The sequence below is a fragment of the Eubalaena glacialis genome, chromosome 4 (genome assembly GCF_028564815.1).
Source record: "Eubalaena glacialis isolate mEubGla1 chromosome 4, mEubGla1.1.hap2.+ XY, whole genome shotgun sequence".
NCBI classification, from domain to species: domain Eukaryota; kingdom Metazoa; phylum Chordata; class Mammalia; order Artiodactyla; family Balaenidae; genus Eubalaena; species Eubalaena glacialis.
Window position 1 is genome coordinate 182,618,999 of NC_083719.1, and position 15,211 is coordinate 182,634,209.

At 61.8% G+C, this 15,211-nt stretch overlaps 4 protein-coding genes across 15 annotated transcripts in view; 2 read left to right on the forward strand and 2 right to left on the reverse strand.

The window, feature by feature from the left end:
- The window catches only part of RANBP3 (RAN binding protein 3), a 54,437-nt gene extending 53,008 nt beyond the window's left edge, over positions 1-1,429 (forward strand). For all 9 annotated transcript variants that reach the window (XM_061190646.1, XM_061190647.1, XM_061190648.1 and 6 more), the window contains one exon: positions 34-1,429. In XM_061190646.1, coding sequence (XP_061046629.1) covers positions 34-77 — 44 coding nt within the window. In that variant the 3' untranslated portion in view covers positions 78-1,429. The remainder of the gene's footprint in view (positions 1-33) is intronic.
- Positions 1,358-3,202, reverse strand: CAPS (calcyphosine). Of its 4 annotated transcripts, none has more exons than XM_061190658.1 (6): positions 2,934-3,201; positions 2,753-2,851; positions 2,501-2,678; positions 2,151-2,357; positions 1,976-2,080; positions 1,358-1,635 (listed from the first exon to the last, which is right to left on the reverse strand). In XM_061190658.1, the coding sequence occupies exons 2-5, from the start codon at positions 2,833-2,835 to the stop codon at positions 1,979-1,981; spliced, it is 570 nt and encodes a 189-aa protein (XP_061046641.1). In that variant the 5' UTR covers positions 2,836-2,851; positions 2,934-3,201; the 3' UTR covers positions 1,358-1,635; positions 1,976-1,978. The 4 variants fall into 4 exon arrangements, with proteins under 4 accessions (XP_061046641.1, XP_061046640.1, XP_061046638.1 ...); XM_061190657.1 differs by having other exon boundaries at positions 2,753-2,856; XM_061190655.1 differs by having other exon boundaries at positions 2,753-2,876.
- Positions 3,203-4,516: 1,314 nt separating this feature from the next.
- Positions 4,517-7,736, reverse strand: VMAC (vimentin type intermediate filament associated coiled-coil protein). The gene is made up of 2 exons (XM_061188853.1): positions 7,516-7,736; positions 4,517-6,371 (listed from the first exon to the last, which is right to left on the reverse strand). The coding sequence occupies exons 1-2, from the start codon at positions 7,704-7,706 to the stop codon at positions 6,053-6,055; spliced, it is 510 nt and encodes a 169-aa protein (XP_061044836.1). The 5' UTR covers positions 7,707-7,736; the 3' UTR covers positions 4,517-6,052.
- Positions 7,737-8,606: 870 nt separating this feature from the next.
- On the forward strand, positions 8,607-14,926 carry NDUFA11 (NADH:ubiquinone oxidoreductase subunit A11). Its single transcript, XM_061188854.1, has 4 exons — positions 8,607-9,007; positions 12,998-13,090; positions 13,199-13,321; positions 14,744-14,926. Exons 1-4 carry the CDS (start codon positions 8,911-8,913, stop codon positions 14,854-14,856), a joined length of 426 nt encoding a protein of 141 aa, XP_061044837.1. The 5' UTR covers positions 8,607-8,910; the 3' UTR covers positions 14,857-14,926.
- Positions 14,927-15,211: the final 285 nt, after the last annotated feature.

Genomic DNA, 15,211 nt, shown 5'->3' on the forward strand with positions numbered 1-15,211 from the left:
GACACCTGACAGCCAGGCCACCGCTTCCCACAGGCGCTGGCGACGAAGGGGACGGGCAGACGGCCGGGAGCACATAGCGCCGGGAGCCGGCTGCCCACGAGCCTGCTGCTTTGTCCGTCTGTCTGCCCGCCCGCCCGCCCCTCTCTCCGGCAGCGTCGAGGCGCGGGGCTCGGGAACCACACTCCCTGCTGGGTGGCCACAGTCTGGATCCGCACGTCCCGTTCAGAAGCAGACTCGGGAACTGCCTGAATGTGGTTTGGGACACGAACCTCATCATATTGATGAGCAAAACGAAAAAGAACATTTCTTCCCTCCCCACCTTGAATTGAAATGGCACATTAAGACTTGTCACGGCTTCTCACTGGGACTGGGACCCCTCGTTTCTTCACCCCACCCTCCTCGTGTCGCCGGCTCTCCCCGCCTCCACCCGCCCGGGCACCGGGTCTGTCCACACAATGTCACGCTGGGCCTGCTGGACTTTCTGTTACTACTGTCTTTACCTCCCGGCTCCCACGTTCTGATTTGGGGGGTTTATTTTTAGACCTTTTCTTTCCCCCCCAGGGCTTTGTGTTTGGTTTCCTAGATCGAGGCGCTTCTCTTCTGTGTGTTGAGCAGGCACAGCTCCGTCGCGGGCTGCGTCCTTGTTCCCCCTGTGGCCCTGGCCCCGTGCTGGGGGTGCTCAGGAGAGCTGCTCGGGGGCTGGGCCCACGTGTTCCCCACCTGGGGTTCCTCCAGGCCAAGTCGTGGGGTGCGGAGGGGTTGGGCCCTGGGCCTGGAGAGCCTATCTAGAAAAGGGTCACTGGACGTGGGAGGGGAGGGCCCCCCCAATCCTCCTGTCTGTCCCCATAACATGGGTCACCCGTCATCAGGCACCCAGGTGCAAACCTGCTTCCTGCTGTTGGCCGTTCCTTCCTTGCCCAGCCCTGGACATCTCTGCCCCCAAGACCGTCGAGGGCTGGGGGCCTCTGTGAGAGGCAGAGGGGGACCCTGGCAGGGCCTTCAAGGAGCGGGCAGCAAGCGGACCGGTTCCAGACAACGGGCAGAACCCATGCTTGCAGCACACACAGGAGCGGCGCCCTCTGCCCGCCCCACCCCGGAGCATGGCCAAGAGCCAGCTGGGTGCCGCCCGCCTGGCGAGGCCCGCAGAGGAGGCCTCTCTGCACAGGGCCCTAACAGGGGGAGGGGGAGGCCCGTCTGAGCTGTGCCGCCCACACCTCAGGGTGGCCTGTGCAGCCCGCATCCGCGTCCGCGCCTGAGCCACGGGACGACACCAAAGGCCCTCCCAGCAGATCCGGTCACACTTCTCTGCTTTAAGCCTTAGCCAACTAGTGACAAGTAAAACCAGATAACGCCCATGTGTTTTGGAACATTTATGTAAGATTGTCATATGAAATGTATTTGGGAACTACATTAAAACTTTTAACTAAAACTCTGGCCTCCTGTGTGCCCCAGGGGCCTCAGGAAGCCAGGCAACCTGGCCAGGAACGGTTCCTCAGCAGCCTGGCCTGCCCCGCCCGACACTCCACACCTGGGCAGGTGACCGAGCTTGGCTGCCTTCCGAGACCGGCCGCTCCGTGCAGAGCCTTGCTTCACAGAAGAGCAGTTTGCTTCCCCACCCGGGCGCTGCCTGGCTTCCTGGGGGAGTCACGAGGGAGGGATGAGGGTGCTGGCAGGGTTCACTTGAGCAGAGCCAGGAGGAGACCTGGGGTCGGCATGGCGTGGGCACGGAGGGTCTTACTCCCTGGGCTCCTGAACCAGTGACCCATCGTTGGAACCTTTGTCCCACTAACACCTGGTGGCCAAGCCGTGTCCCTGGAGACCTGGTCCAGCCGGTTCTGCGGCCTCAATCTTCCCACACTCCCCTCCATCCCCCACCCCGGGGCTGCTCAGCTCAAAGCCCAGGTGAGAGGGGCCCTGGCCCAGGGGTGCCGGGTGGGGCCCTATGCTGCATGGTGCCAGCCGAGTGGGTGCGCACCGCTCACAGCCGCCAGGCGCTGGTCATCATGGCCACAAACTCCTCATCCGTGTCCACAGAGGCACTCACGCCACTGTAGTAGTCCTGGAACTCGGCCAGCGTGACCTGGGGGCAGACGGGCTGTCAGGGGGGACCGCAGGCGTGGGCAGAGGGGGTGGGGTACCCGCGCACCCACCTGCCCGTCCTTCTCGGAGGAGTCAAAGTTGTCCAGGAAGCGGCGGAGCACCTCCTCCTCCGTCCACTCCCCGCTCCGCACCCTGGGGTGAGCGCGGCCGCTGTACACTCCCCGGAGGTCATCCACAGTGACCACACCGTCCCCGCTGCGGTCCAGCTTGGCGAACGCGGCTGTGATGACTGCCTCCCGGACCTGGGACATGGGGGGCTGGGGGGGGTGGTGGTGACTGGGGGGGCAGAGCTCGGGAGGTCCCCCGAGTCCCCACACCGATGTGGATAAGCCCGCAAGGACTTGGCACCCCCGGACGACAGGGTGGAGGGACTCGCCCGCGGTCGCGCGCCCGGCCTCACCCGCAGCGCCCGCAGGAACTCCTCCAGGTCCAGCGTCCCGCCGCCGTCACGGTCCCAGCGCCTGCACACGCCCTGTGCCTCGGCCGTGTCCAGCACCAGCCCCAGCTTGGCCAGGCCCCGCTGGAGCTCCCCTGCGTCCAGGGACCGGCTCCCATCCCGGTCCATGCGGCGGAAAAACCTGGGGGGCAGGGGGCGTGGTTGGAAAGTGATCCGGGGGCCGGGGGGTTAGGGAGGTGTGAGGGGACCGCTCACCTGGCCAGACCCTGGATGCCCGAGGCCCCTCGGGACAGGCACTGGGCCCGGAGCTTCTCCATGGTGGCGTCCACAGCATCCATGATGGGTCAGGGCTCCCTGAGCTGCTGGATGGGAGAGAGATCTGGAGGGGCTCCCGCTCGGCAACCAGCCTACGGGCCGGGTGTCCCCGCTCACTCACCTGGCCTTCGTCTGTCCTGGAGTCCGAGTAGCCGCTCCGCCTGCCTCCTGCCTGCTCTGCCCAGCGTTGGCAGTGTGTCCTGCCCGGCCGGGCTGTTGCTAAGGGACAGTACCCTGGAGACTGGGAGGGGCCCCAGCTGTAACTCTCTATGCACCAGAGCCTCATGGCCCTCGGCACGGCCCTGTGGGGGCATATGGCGGGCCGAGAGGGACAGGGCAGTGCTGTTGCTGCCGCTGCTGTCCACCTGCTGTCCTGCTCGCTTACTCCCAGCCCTGCAGTGCCCAGGTCCTGGGATAAAGCCAGGCCCAGGTCAAGGGGAGGGAGGGGGGAGGGGGGGAGGGTGGTCACTTCCTAACCACAAGGAGGAAGGGTGGGCCACAGCCCTACGGGGACCAGTGTCCTGGATGGAGGGAGGCAAGGCCCAATTCCTGTGTGACCCGGGGCAGGTCCCCTCCCCTCTCTGGGCTTCACCAGCCACCAGCCCCTTTTCACAGGGCCGCAGCCACAGCTGCTGAGGGATCCAAGTTTAAAGGGCTCGAGGTGACCCAGGCCCACGTCCAGCAGGTGGTGCTCACAGCTGGGTCCTACAGACATCAACGTTGACTTGGACAAAGCAATTCCTGGTAGTTACTTAGGGCCAGTCAATATGGGTCTCCTGGTGGTTGGTTTCCAGTTCTCAAACATCACTTGGTGGGCTGGCTCATGACAAGCTGCTGAGCCAGGGGCTTCAGTATCGGCCGGAGAAGCGACCCTGACCCCTGACATCCGTAATCCAAGAGGAACCAAGGCCGCCATCACAGAATGCCTTCTGTCGAGACTTTGGACATCTTGCCAACCGAGAGCGTTACACCAACAGTCAGGATTGAAAATGATAATGGATTTCCCAGGACTTAAAACGTGGGCCCCTGTTTGGGGACGCCACCACCCGCAGAGACCCAGAGATCATCAGAAGCTTTTCAAAGCTTGCAGTTGCACACAGCACAGTGGTATTGTCGAAAGTTGCTGCCACAGTCAGAAGCCAAGCCGTGGATCACAAGCCACCCGGCGCTGCGATTCAAGCCACAGCTGATTGCAACACCATCAGTTTTATGAGAAACTGCAGTGGCACTGCTGCAGAAATTCTTGTGGCTTGCTGCAGTCCAAAATTCTTTGCGTAGGCAAAGAAATACTCCATTGTGTATTTTTATGAGGGTTACAAATGTCGAATTTTTTTTTTTAAAGAAACATGTAGAATGTAACCACAACTATTGTAGCTCTGTTTGGGCATCTCCACATTTTTAAGAGAATCAGAATTTCAACAATAAAAAATGGGAAGTGGCCGGGGCTCTCCTGACCCAGAGGCCCTTTTCACTTTACCTCTCTGAGCCTTGCTTTGCACAGCTGTAAAATGGGGTGATGCCTGTGTGCATAGTTGGCTGAGGAGATGAGACACAACCGTGTATGTAGAGTGCCTGGCACAAGCTCCCGGGCCTGTAACTTGTGTCTCCCCACCCAGCGGGGCCCCACCCTGGACCAGGAGCAGCACAGCAGCCCCCTCTCCAGCTCCCACACCAGGAAGAAAGGAGGAAGGACCAATGCCATGAAATCATTTGGTTTATTCTTGAGCTCCGACAGGCCCCAGCCTGCCTTCGCCTCGTACAAACAGCACCCCCCAACCCCTATTCGTCCAAAGGAGAAAACCGGGCCACTGTTGCCACACTGAGGGGTCACTGTGAGACGCCAGGCGGCCCCATCCTGAGGGCTGAGGGTGGACGCTGAGCTTTCCGGGCTGAAAGGGGCTGTGCCCCTCCATGGTTCCTGGTATAACAATTCCCTGAGTCAGGAGGCGGCAAAAAGCTACCATGGTACCAGGCCAGGCACTTGGGCTGGGCAGAGAAGGGCACAGCGTTCCCTGTTTTGATTTTTAAAAAAAAAGCACCCCGAATATCTTGGGCCAAGAAGGGCAGCATAGAAATAAGGAGTGAAAAAAATAGATTCTCTAAGGAATATAAAAAGGAGCCAGCTGCTGCTACAAAAGCTACACTGGCCGGGGCGCCTCATGGGATGTGCTGGGGTCCCTGGCTCCCTTCAGGGCCCATAGACCCATCCTGTTCCTACCGGGGTCCCACAGTGTGCCAGCCACTGGTGACAAACAGAGAACAAAAACCCTGCCCTCATGGAGCTTCCACTCTGATGGTAAGAAGTTACATAAAATAAAATGAGGCAATGGGGGTGGAGTGGAGAAGAATGACTTCCAATAAGGTGGTCGGGGAAGGCCTCTGGGAGGAAGTGACGTTTGAGCAAAGACCTGAGTGACAAGGAGCTAGTCATGTGACAGCTGGGGGAAGAGCATTCTAGGCAGAGGGAACAGCCAGTGTAAAGACCATGAGGCAGGACGCTCTCAAGAAAAGCTTATGGGATGCCCGAGTTTGCCTGGGCATCAAAGCCTGGCTGCAGACATCTCAGCACATCCCACACGCATGCTCTTCCCTGGGTTGAGGGAAGGATAGAATGGGGGGGAAAAAATCTAGGATTAAAACTTTGTCTTCATATAACCAATGCAAAATGGCCTGAGGGTTGAGGCTCACAATTCTGGACTGAGATGAAGAATAAGAAAAAGCTTTAGGATGGGGAATGCTTCGGGAGGAACAAAAATCAGGGCAAGGGGAAAAGAGGGAGAGAAACTCAAATCATCCGCCTCCACCAGGAAAAGAGAGGTCTCAAACTCAGATGCTTCAGGGGCCAGACATCTGGCCCTAAGAGACATGTAGGGCCTGAAACTCACACTCACTAAAGAGGGTGCCCTGGACTCAGATCCAGGCAGGCACGGCCCAGTCTGAAGCTAGAAATCCAGATTTTTGTGTCAGCACTGCCAGTTCTCCAACAAGGGTGATTGATTGATTCAAAGTTTTGTTTTTAAAAAAAGAAAAACTTCTCTCCGGGTTCAACATCTGCATTCGGCCTGCAGGCCGCCCATCTGAAACCTATGACTCTTTAGCAGGTTCTGACGTTTGGACAGGATTATGGCTCTGCCACGGGGTCTTCTCTGGGGTACTGGTGACCCCCAAGGACACCCACAGCAGTGGAAAAAGTCCCCGTAGGGGTCCTCTTTCTCCATTCTGGAATCTACTCTCTGGGACTCACACAGTGGTCCCAAACACAGCAGGCTGGAGGTGGTCCCTGTCCTCTTCCTCCCCAGTACTGCTGGCAAGGGGTGAACTGGGCCCACCAGGGAGTGGGTGACCGGGGTCACTGGCCGGCAGGGGCCCCAGGCGCTCAGCCTCAGCCAGGGTGGCCATCAGCCCAGCCAGGGGTGGCCGGCGGCGGCAGATGTCCTGCAGCAGTTCAGCCCGGGGCTGTAGCTGCCCGATGAGCTTGTCCCTCTGGCACACGGCAGCCTGCAGACTCTGGACAGTAGCCTCGGAGGTCAGCAGCTGCTCCTGGAGAGCGGCAATTTCACTGGCAGGAAGGCAAGACGGGGCAGTTACGGCACGGGGGAGCCAGAGGTTCTCTTCCCCTGCTCCCGACCTCCATCCCTGTCAGGTAAAGCCCCCCTATTATGGACTGAATGTCTGTGTCCCTCCCTCCCCGAATTCATAGATTGAATCCCTACGCCACAATGTGATAGTACTTGGAGATGGGGCCTTGAGAGGTAAGTTTAGATGAGGTCATGAGGGCTTCCTTATAAGAACACACACACCAGAGAGCTTGCTCTCTCTCTGTGCCACGTGAGGACACAGTGAGAAGATGACCACCTGCAAGCCAGGAAGAGGACCCTCACAAGGAACTGGATCTGTCAGTACTGTGAGAAATGATTTGCTGTTGTTTAAGCCACCCAGTCTGTGGTATTCTTTAACGGCAACCTCAGCAGACTAACACACTCCCTCATCCATCCCCGTAGCTCTTCTTGCAGTTCCCTTGTCCCCTACATCTTTTCCTATTTGTTGTTCAGCTTAGATGGCTCCCCCTCCAGGAAGCCTTCCCTCTGGGCCCCCTCAGAGCCGTTTGGCCCTCCATCACACACACCCAATCACCCCATATTGGAACTGCCTAACAATGTGTCTGCTTGAGGGCAGGGCTGCATAGGTCTTACTGATGTGCCCTAATACCCAGCACAGTGCCTGGCCCATAGTAGATGCTCAGTAAAGATGAAGTAATGAATCCAACCAGCTCTGAATTTTTTCCCACCCGGTCCTCAGCACCACCTTCCTCCCTGGGCACTTGTCTCATCCCTTTCAACCCTCAGCTAGAGGGACTCTTCAAAACTGCTGATATCATCCCATCCTCCCCTCCTCAAGAACCTGCCATGGCTCCAGTACCTACATCAGGTGGCTGGTGGTCCCTGAACCACTCAGGACCAGCCGATTTTGCCTAGTGGTAAAATGGACCCTGTTTAAGTTAGATACCCACACTTGCATGACATCTCTCGACATTACATAGTGAAAACTAAGTCAAGTATTTTGGTGTTTGTTTTTCCAATCCCACCAGTAGTCCGGCTCCACGTGAATGCACACGATTTCCCCTGCCGGTCCTCCTTTCCAGTCTCGGCTCTGCCTCCGCCCACCTCCTCCGAGAAGTCCATGTGGCCGGCCCCGAGCCTCACCGGTCCTTGGCGCGGCCCAGCTCGTCTAGGGCGGCGCGCAGCTGCTGGTCGTGGCGGGCCAGGCGCTCGGCCTGGGTGCGCACCGTGCGCTCGGCCGCGTCCAGCCGCGCCTCCAGCTCCGCCGCGCGCCGGTGCACCGCAGCCAGGTGTGCGTTCGCCTCGCGGATCTGCAGGGGTGGCGGCGCTGACATGGCCCCGGCCGCGGTCCAGGCCCGGCCACGCCCACGGGCGGCCCGGAACCGGCCCAGGCCACGCCCCCGGAGGGCCACGCCCCCAGCGGTCCGTTCAGGGCTTCGGCGTGATTGGCCGCGATCACAGTTAGGCTCCGCCCACAGGGCTGGGTCTCGCCCTCCTCAAACCCGAACACCCTCGCTGGTTCCGGCAACTCGAAACTCCACCCCTGAGCCCGGCCTAACTCCAAGATTGGCCAAGGTCTTAACAAACCACGCCCCCAGGTTGGCCTTGTCCTCTGGTGGCGCCCCAGTTCGGGCTCTGGCAACAGGATTGGTCATTCCCTCGAGACCGGACCCCTTCCCCCCCCGCCCCCCCCGCCACTTAGAAGCTAACGCGCCGGGTTGGTCAGGCCCACAAGCCTGACCACGCCCCTGGAACCGGCTGCGCTTCTCTCATTGGCCGCGTTCCTGCGCCTTAGGCAATCGTACAGCTCCGGATTGGTCAAGTGCCCTTCAGGTTATGTTTGGGCTCTGGCCACGCCCCAAGCCTAGAGCATTCTTCATCCCGCCCAGGGGTTGGACTAGCCACAAACTGGGCACAGACCACATCGCGCTAAGAATCCGAGCACTGGGATTGGACACTTCCGCGTTAAGCCCCTGAACCTGACCACGCCCCCAAATAGTCGCACGCTGTTCAGACTCTGGCTTAAGACTGGCCACTGGGCGTGACCAAGCCTCCCCACAGATTCTGGCGCTGGGAGTGGCCAGATCCCGCCACGTCCCGCCCCATAATGACGTCTCTCTCCTATCAAGTGGAGTACGGCCCCGCGGTCTCGTCTGTGCATGTGGATAGGCCTAGTACCTTTGATAGTCCCGCCCCTAGTTAGGCCCCACCTCCGGGAGTCAAACCATTCCTGATCCAGGACCTTCTGAACTGAACTAGCGACATCTGCCTTCACTGATCCTGGTCGACATCAGTTTCCCCCTCCAGAAATCGGCCAGCGCTGCGCGCGCTCTTCCTTTACGCCAGTCCCGATTCTAGCGCTTGAGCGCGACCCGTGTCCACGTCCGCGGCGCTCAATAAAGTTGCTCGCTTGTTGCCGTCCCGCCCGCAAGAGAGGCTGAGCGCGCCGCCCAGGAAGTCTCGCGAGAGTCAGCGGCGTCCGCCCTTGGGCGCTGGGAGCCGGGGTGTCTTGCGGTGCGGGGCCCGGGGTGTTCCGTCATGGCTAAGAGGCTTCTTCACCAGTACTGGGACATCCCCGAAGGTACCGAGTGCCACCGCAAGGCCTACGCCACCACCAGTATCGGTGGTGCCACTGGTGAGCGCCGGTCGGGTCCCCAGGGCGGAGGGCGCAGGGAGGCCGTCGGGTCACTGGGGGCTGTCCGAGGGCGTCCTGGAGGGGCTGCGGATCTCGCGGGGTGGCAGTGGTCATCGTCGGGGTGTCTGGGGCGGCCTTGGGACGCTGGGGGCTCTCGTACAAGATAGACTTTGTGGGGGTGTCGGACTAACTCACAGGGCGCAGAGAGGTCATAGGGTCACTGGGAGCAGTCCGAGGGGGTCCCATGGGGGCTGGGAATGTCGCGGAGTGGTACGTGACCATCGTCGGGGTGTCTGAGCCGGCCATGGGGACCGCTGATGTGAGATAGACGTTGTGGGGGGATGGGTGTGACAGGGTTGGAGGGCCCTGGGAGGTCGTGGTACATGTGACAAGCTGGTCACTGGGGTCGTCAAAATCCCTGGGTGCTGGCATTTTGAGGTTATTGTTGAAACGCTCACCAGGCTCTGGGAAAGTGATGGAGTGGGAAGTGGTGGAGTGGGACGGGGCCATTATCGGGGTCAAAGAAGCTGGAGGGTTCTGAGACTTTACAACAGAGTGTCTTTGAGATAATTTGGGAGGATCGTGGGTTATTACTGAGGTGTCTGAAGGCAGAAGTTTGAGAAGGTTCTGGAGTGGGATGAGGTCTTTGTAGGATCCAGGAGAACTGGGTGGTCAGAGACATCTGAAACTTTTATTGGGGGCCACCAGAGGGGTCTTAGGGGCGCTGCGGAGATGCTAAATGAAGTGAGTCAGCAGCTATCATAAGGGTAGCCTTGGGGGAATCTGAGGGGACCCACAGCCCTGGCAGTCCCCTGCAGGGGAGACCCTGGAGTCTCACCTCTTCTAGTCTCCTTCCCAATCTCAGTCTGAGACATAGGTATGATGGATTTGGGGGCCACCTCTGTATCTCCAGCTCCTACAACAGGACCTGGCAGAATTTGAGTCTGCACTGAGAGGCTTTGCATTAGGACCTAGTCATCGCTACCATTTTCTGCATATTTAGTTAGAGGCACCATTATCATTTTCATTTCTCAGAGGCGGAAACTGAAGGTTAGAGAGGTGGATGAACTGCCCGGGGGTCTTTGGGAGCCGGGCTGCAAATCCCGGTCTGCTCCTGGGGGTGACTGGGGCAAGGAATGCGCCTCCAGGGTCCTCATGAAGAGTCTTCAGGAAGGCTGAAGGGGGAGCCCCAGGGGATGGGTTTTGTGGCGTCTGCTTGAACGGAGCCTGGAGGGGGCTTGTTGGAGGGTGTTTGAGGGGGTGCAGGTGGAAACCTTTGACAGAGGCACTATGTCGGGTGGTCGTGGAGAGACTCAGTTTTGGGGGTGGTCACTGGCTTCCAGGAGGCCTGCAGGGGCCCCAGGGGTCTTCGAGGGCGTCGCTGTGTGCGTGTGTCACTCACTCTGCCCGCCCGCATTTTCTCACTGACCAACTCCACTCAACACTCAGGACCTGGTTAAACGTGCTCCTGGATCCTCCCTCACCTCCCTGCTCCTTCCATCCCTGCCGCCCCTCAGCCCTCCACCCAGGGAACTCGTTTCACACTTGGCTTCCCTGGGATGGTGAGCCCCTGGAGGGCAGGGAGCCAGGCTCTAGCCCAGCCCAGCGCCCTGTGGGAACACAATAACTGGAGGAACAAATGAGTGAGGGAAGGAAGGGAGGAAGGCAGGGCAGTAACTAGGAATGAATGAATGAGTGACTTGTGAATGAATTAATGAGTGAGGGAAGGTACACAGTAAATGAGTGAATGAATGTATGCGGGCCCACAGTTACAGTTTGTGAATGAATGAACGTGCACCGTGTCAGACGGTCACTTCAGGAGGCTGAGGGGGAACTAGGGGCAGGCGGAGGGGCTGGGGAGGGGCCTTTTGAGGGGGTGACGGGAGCCTGTGGAAGGGGCCGAGTCAGTAGAGACTCTCGAGTGCTGGGGAGGGTGGCTGCAGTGTCTGAGGAGTTAGGTGGGCTCCCGGGGGGGCGGGCTGGCCCATCACCTGCTGAATGATTGCTGGGGGGAGGGGGCCAGTCCTTGACCCTGGGATAGTCCGGCGCCTTCCAGGTCATCTGCTCGCGGGTAAAGGACTTCTGAGGGGTCTTGGGATTGTGGGGCACTCTGTGTCCCACGTGGCCTGTGAACTGGGCGTCCCTCAGCCAGGACCGCAGGCAAATGGGGGTGGGGTCAATCAGGTTCCCCTGCCAGGACTCACTGCCTGACTGGGTTTGGGAACCGTCACTGAATCTTGTCAGTGGTTCTTCTGCAGGGGGTCATAACTCCTCGTTCCTGGCCCAGCTCTGGAGATCATGCCTCCCCAGGTCCCAGGCAGGATGGGGAACCCCCTCTGATTCAGCCTCTTTACAAGGTGGGGTTTGAGGGTGGGGACGTGTGACAGAATGACTGAGGAAGGGGGTTTGTTGGGCCAGGGCAGGCCATGCAGGCTTGGGGGAGCCCCAGACTCCGGCCCCCTCCCCCCTTCCCAGCCTTCAGCCACTCTGAGGGGAGCAGGGACACTAGGGTTCATCGTGGGATCAGGAGGGATTCGATCTGGAGAGTCCCCAGGTGGGCGCCTTGCGTGAGGGAGCCTTCTGTATATGTGGCTCTTTTCCTGTCGTCCCTGGGGCTCAGTTTCCCTGTCTGGGAAGTGGGGTGGCCGTCTTGGCCCTCCTCGGGGTTGCTCTCAAGGTTACCCCCGCTGTGCAGTGTGAAAAGTTCCCCACAGCTCTTGTGAGCTGAACCCCAGCCAGGGCTGGGGGGGAACACTGCTCAGCCAGGAAGGTCACGTGAGGGCTGCACGCAAGCTGTGAGGTCTCCAGAAGCTGCAGGCTTGGGGACCTGGCGGGGCCCACATCCCTGGGGCACCGGTGAAGGTGGTGCTTGGCTTTTGGGTCAGACCCTTCTGGCTTCCAGGCTGCTCTGCCGGGTGGCATCGGGCAAGTCGCTCTGCCTGTCTGAGGACACCCCCCGCCCCGCCGCGAAGCGACGGATCAGAGGGGACTGAGCCCATTGGGCCCCGAGGAGGGTGAATGGGGCGGTGGGTGCCCTTGCCGTCCTGCAGGTGGCAGTTGTGTTTTGTCTGGGATGGGCTGGCCCCAGGAGGTCTGTGCTGGCGGCCTGCTCACCCTGGTGGTCTGTCGGGACAGGAGGGGTGCATTGTCTGCCCCGAGCAGGGTCAGCTGGAGGGTGGGGAGCCCCGTGTTGGAGCCAGCCAGCTGGGCTTTGGTCTAATGTCCACCGAAGAGGGTCTGGCTGGGGAGGCTGCCTGAGGCTGCCCCAGCCTTACCCCAGGCCCACACATGGCCCAGGTCAGCGTTCACTCAGGATGCCCCAGGCTAGGACCTCGGGCCTGGCCGCCCACCTGGCACTTGGCTCCAGGCCTGGCCCCCACCAGGGCCCCTCACACGTAAAAGCCAACGTCAGGGGCAGGGCAGCCAGGGCGGCGGCAGAGATGTAAGAGCTGACGAGAGTGGCGAGGCTGAGCCAGCCAGGGGCGAGGGACGGGCCCGGCGGTGGCGAGGAAGAGGCTTTGGTGGCCCCGGAGTGAGCCTCCAAGCCTCTGTAAGGAACCCTGGGCCCTGCGGGAGGATGGAGCCTGGCATGGGAGTGGGGAGCAGGGCCAGGGTGCCGGCGCAGCCACCAAGGCCACCAAGGCCCCAGCCCATCCTTGTGGAGGCCGTGTGCTGGGCTGGTGCCCTGCGGGGGGCCAGTGAGGGCAGGGGGATGCAGGTGGCACTCTGCAGGCCTTGGTGGGGGGATGCCTGGGGGCTGGAGGGGGCGGGTGAGAGCCCAGGCCTCGGAGCCGGGTTTGGGCCCCAGCTCATCGACTGTGGGACCCCGGGTGAGCCCTGAAACAGCCCCTCCTGGGCCAAGGAGTGGTGCCAGGAGCTGCCTTGGTGGCTGCCGTGAAGACGAAGGGAGCAGTCACTGTGGGATGGGGAGGGGCCTGCCCCCAGCCAGGGCCCGGGTCTGACTCGCCTCCCCGCCCTCTCTTCCCACAGGCCTCATCATCTCCGCCTACAGCGTGGCGCTCCGGACCCCGGCCTCCTTCCTGGACGGAGTGGCGAGGACAGGACGGTACACGTTTACGGCAGGTGAGCGAGCCCGCCCGGTGCCTGGGCTTCTCCTTCGGGGGCCCTCCCGGCGCTGGTCTGGGCCCCTGACTCAGACTCAGGGCACATCCCTCTCCTCCGCCCCTATAGCCGCCATCGGTGCCATATTCGGCCTCACCTCCTGCATCAGCGCCCAGGTCCGTGAGAAGCCTGACGACCCTCTCAACTACTTCCTCGGAGGCTGCGCCGGAGGCTTGACCCTGGGAGCACGCAGTGAGTGAGCCCGCGCCCCTGACCTCTACCACCCCTCCTCCCTCTCTTGTCTCCTGGGCCTGGGCCCGGTGGGGGCGGCGGGCAGGCAGAACGCGCGTCCAGCTGCGGAGCCGGCCGTTGCCCTGAGAGCTCCCAGCACCTTTGAATCTTGGACACTGGCTAGCGTAGCAATGGTTTCAGCTGCTGCTGCCCAGGCAGCTACCGCGCGCCCACCTCGCCACACCCTCTCGCTCTCCCGTGGCTGCCTGTGACACTTGGCATGGCCCCCGAGGCCCCGCGCGCGGACTGTTCCCGTCCCCTCCGTGCCCTCGCCGCCTCACTCGCTCTGCTCCAGCCCCGTGGCCTCCTTGCTGTGCCCCCTGCACGCCAGGCACGGTCCTGCCCCAGGGCCTTGGTATGGGCTGTGCCCTCTGCCTGAACACCCTTCCCCCAGATGTCAGTCAGCACGGCGGCCCCTCTCGCTGTTCCAACCCCCCACGTACGATCCAAGGCGTGTGATTCTGGCCCCCACCCGCCCTCGCTTCATATCTCTCTTCTCTGTCTGCCGCGTCTTGTCAGAGAACACGAGGTCGCCGCCTGTCTCCCCCGCCGGCCCCTGAGCACGCACGGAGTAGGTGGGGCTGGCCTTGGAGCTGCTGCCCCTCTCCCAGCACCCAGGGCCCTGCAGGGGAGCCGCTCTCACCATCCCCACTTTACAGATGCAGGGACTGAGGCTCCGAGGGGGGATGAGGTGGCCCGAGGGCACCCGGGAAGCAGGAGAGGATGCCTCCCTAGTGGGAGGCGGGCTGGGCCCCAGGCCAGCCTTGCACAGTGGAGCCGCCTGGAATAGGAAGCAGACGGCTCTTCTCGCCTGGGCGGGGCGGGGTGCACGGCAGGCGGAGGCCACACGCAGATAAACCACCGGGCCTGGGGCCCAGCAGCCCGGGAGTGCTCCGTGGACGGTTCCAGCTGGGCAGAGAGGGAGGATGCCGAGGAAGAAGGCCCGCACCCTCCTGGCCTTCGCTTCGAGACCTTGGCTGGGGTCTGGGTTTGACCAGCGCCCCTGAGCCTGCGATGGGGGCGTGAGCCCCGCGCCCAGCAGGCAGACCCCCTCCCTGCGGCCACTCTCAGGCCACAGGCGTCTTGTGTTCTCCGCTTCCCAGACCACAGGGTAGGCTCAGCCAGGACACGAGCTGAGACCGACTAACACGCCATCCGTCCCCTCCCGCCCCCGGACCCAGCAGCCTGGACTGCTGCCTCCCTCCTCCCTCGTCCCTGCCTCAGTTTCCACGTCCGTCTTCAAAGGCCGGGGGCCTGGGGGCTCGTCCCGGCCACCCGAGCTTGGAGTGGGGGCCGTCCTCTCGCGGTCACTGCCGGCGCCCCGGGTGGGCATGGGTGAGCCGCCCGCGTGCGTGCCTGACACCAGCCTCCCCGCTCTCACAGCCCACAGCTACGGGATTGGAGCTGCTGCCTGTGCGTACATGGGCATGACGGCCGCCCTGGTCAAGATGGGCCAGCTGGAGGGCTGGAAGTTGTTTGCAGAGCCCAAGGTGTGAGCCCTGCCGCCTCCTGGGACTTTGGGCAGGTTGAAATTCGTCTAAAAATAATAAATTGTGTGTATGTCTGTGTGAGTTTCCCCTGCTCCGTTGTTCTCTGGGGTGCAGCCCTGTCCGGGGAGGGCTGGGTGACAGGCCAGCGCTGGTGAGGGCTGCAGGGCGGATGCTAGAGGAGTGAGGAAGCGGCAGGAGATAACGGCATCTGGGTCTGTGCCTGACGGGCCCGGAGGAGGGAGCAGGCGTCGGGCCGGCGTCCGCGGGCCTCGGCCTGTTCTCATGGGGGGCGGGGGGGCGGGACTGGGCCCTGCTGCCCACAGCCCTTCCTGCGGCCCCCCCTGCAGGCCCCTCTCTGGGC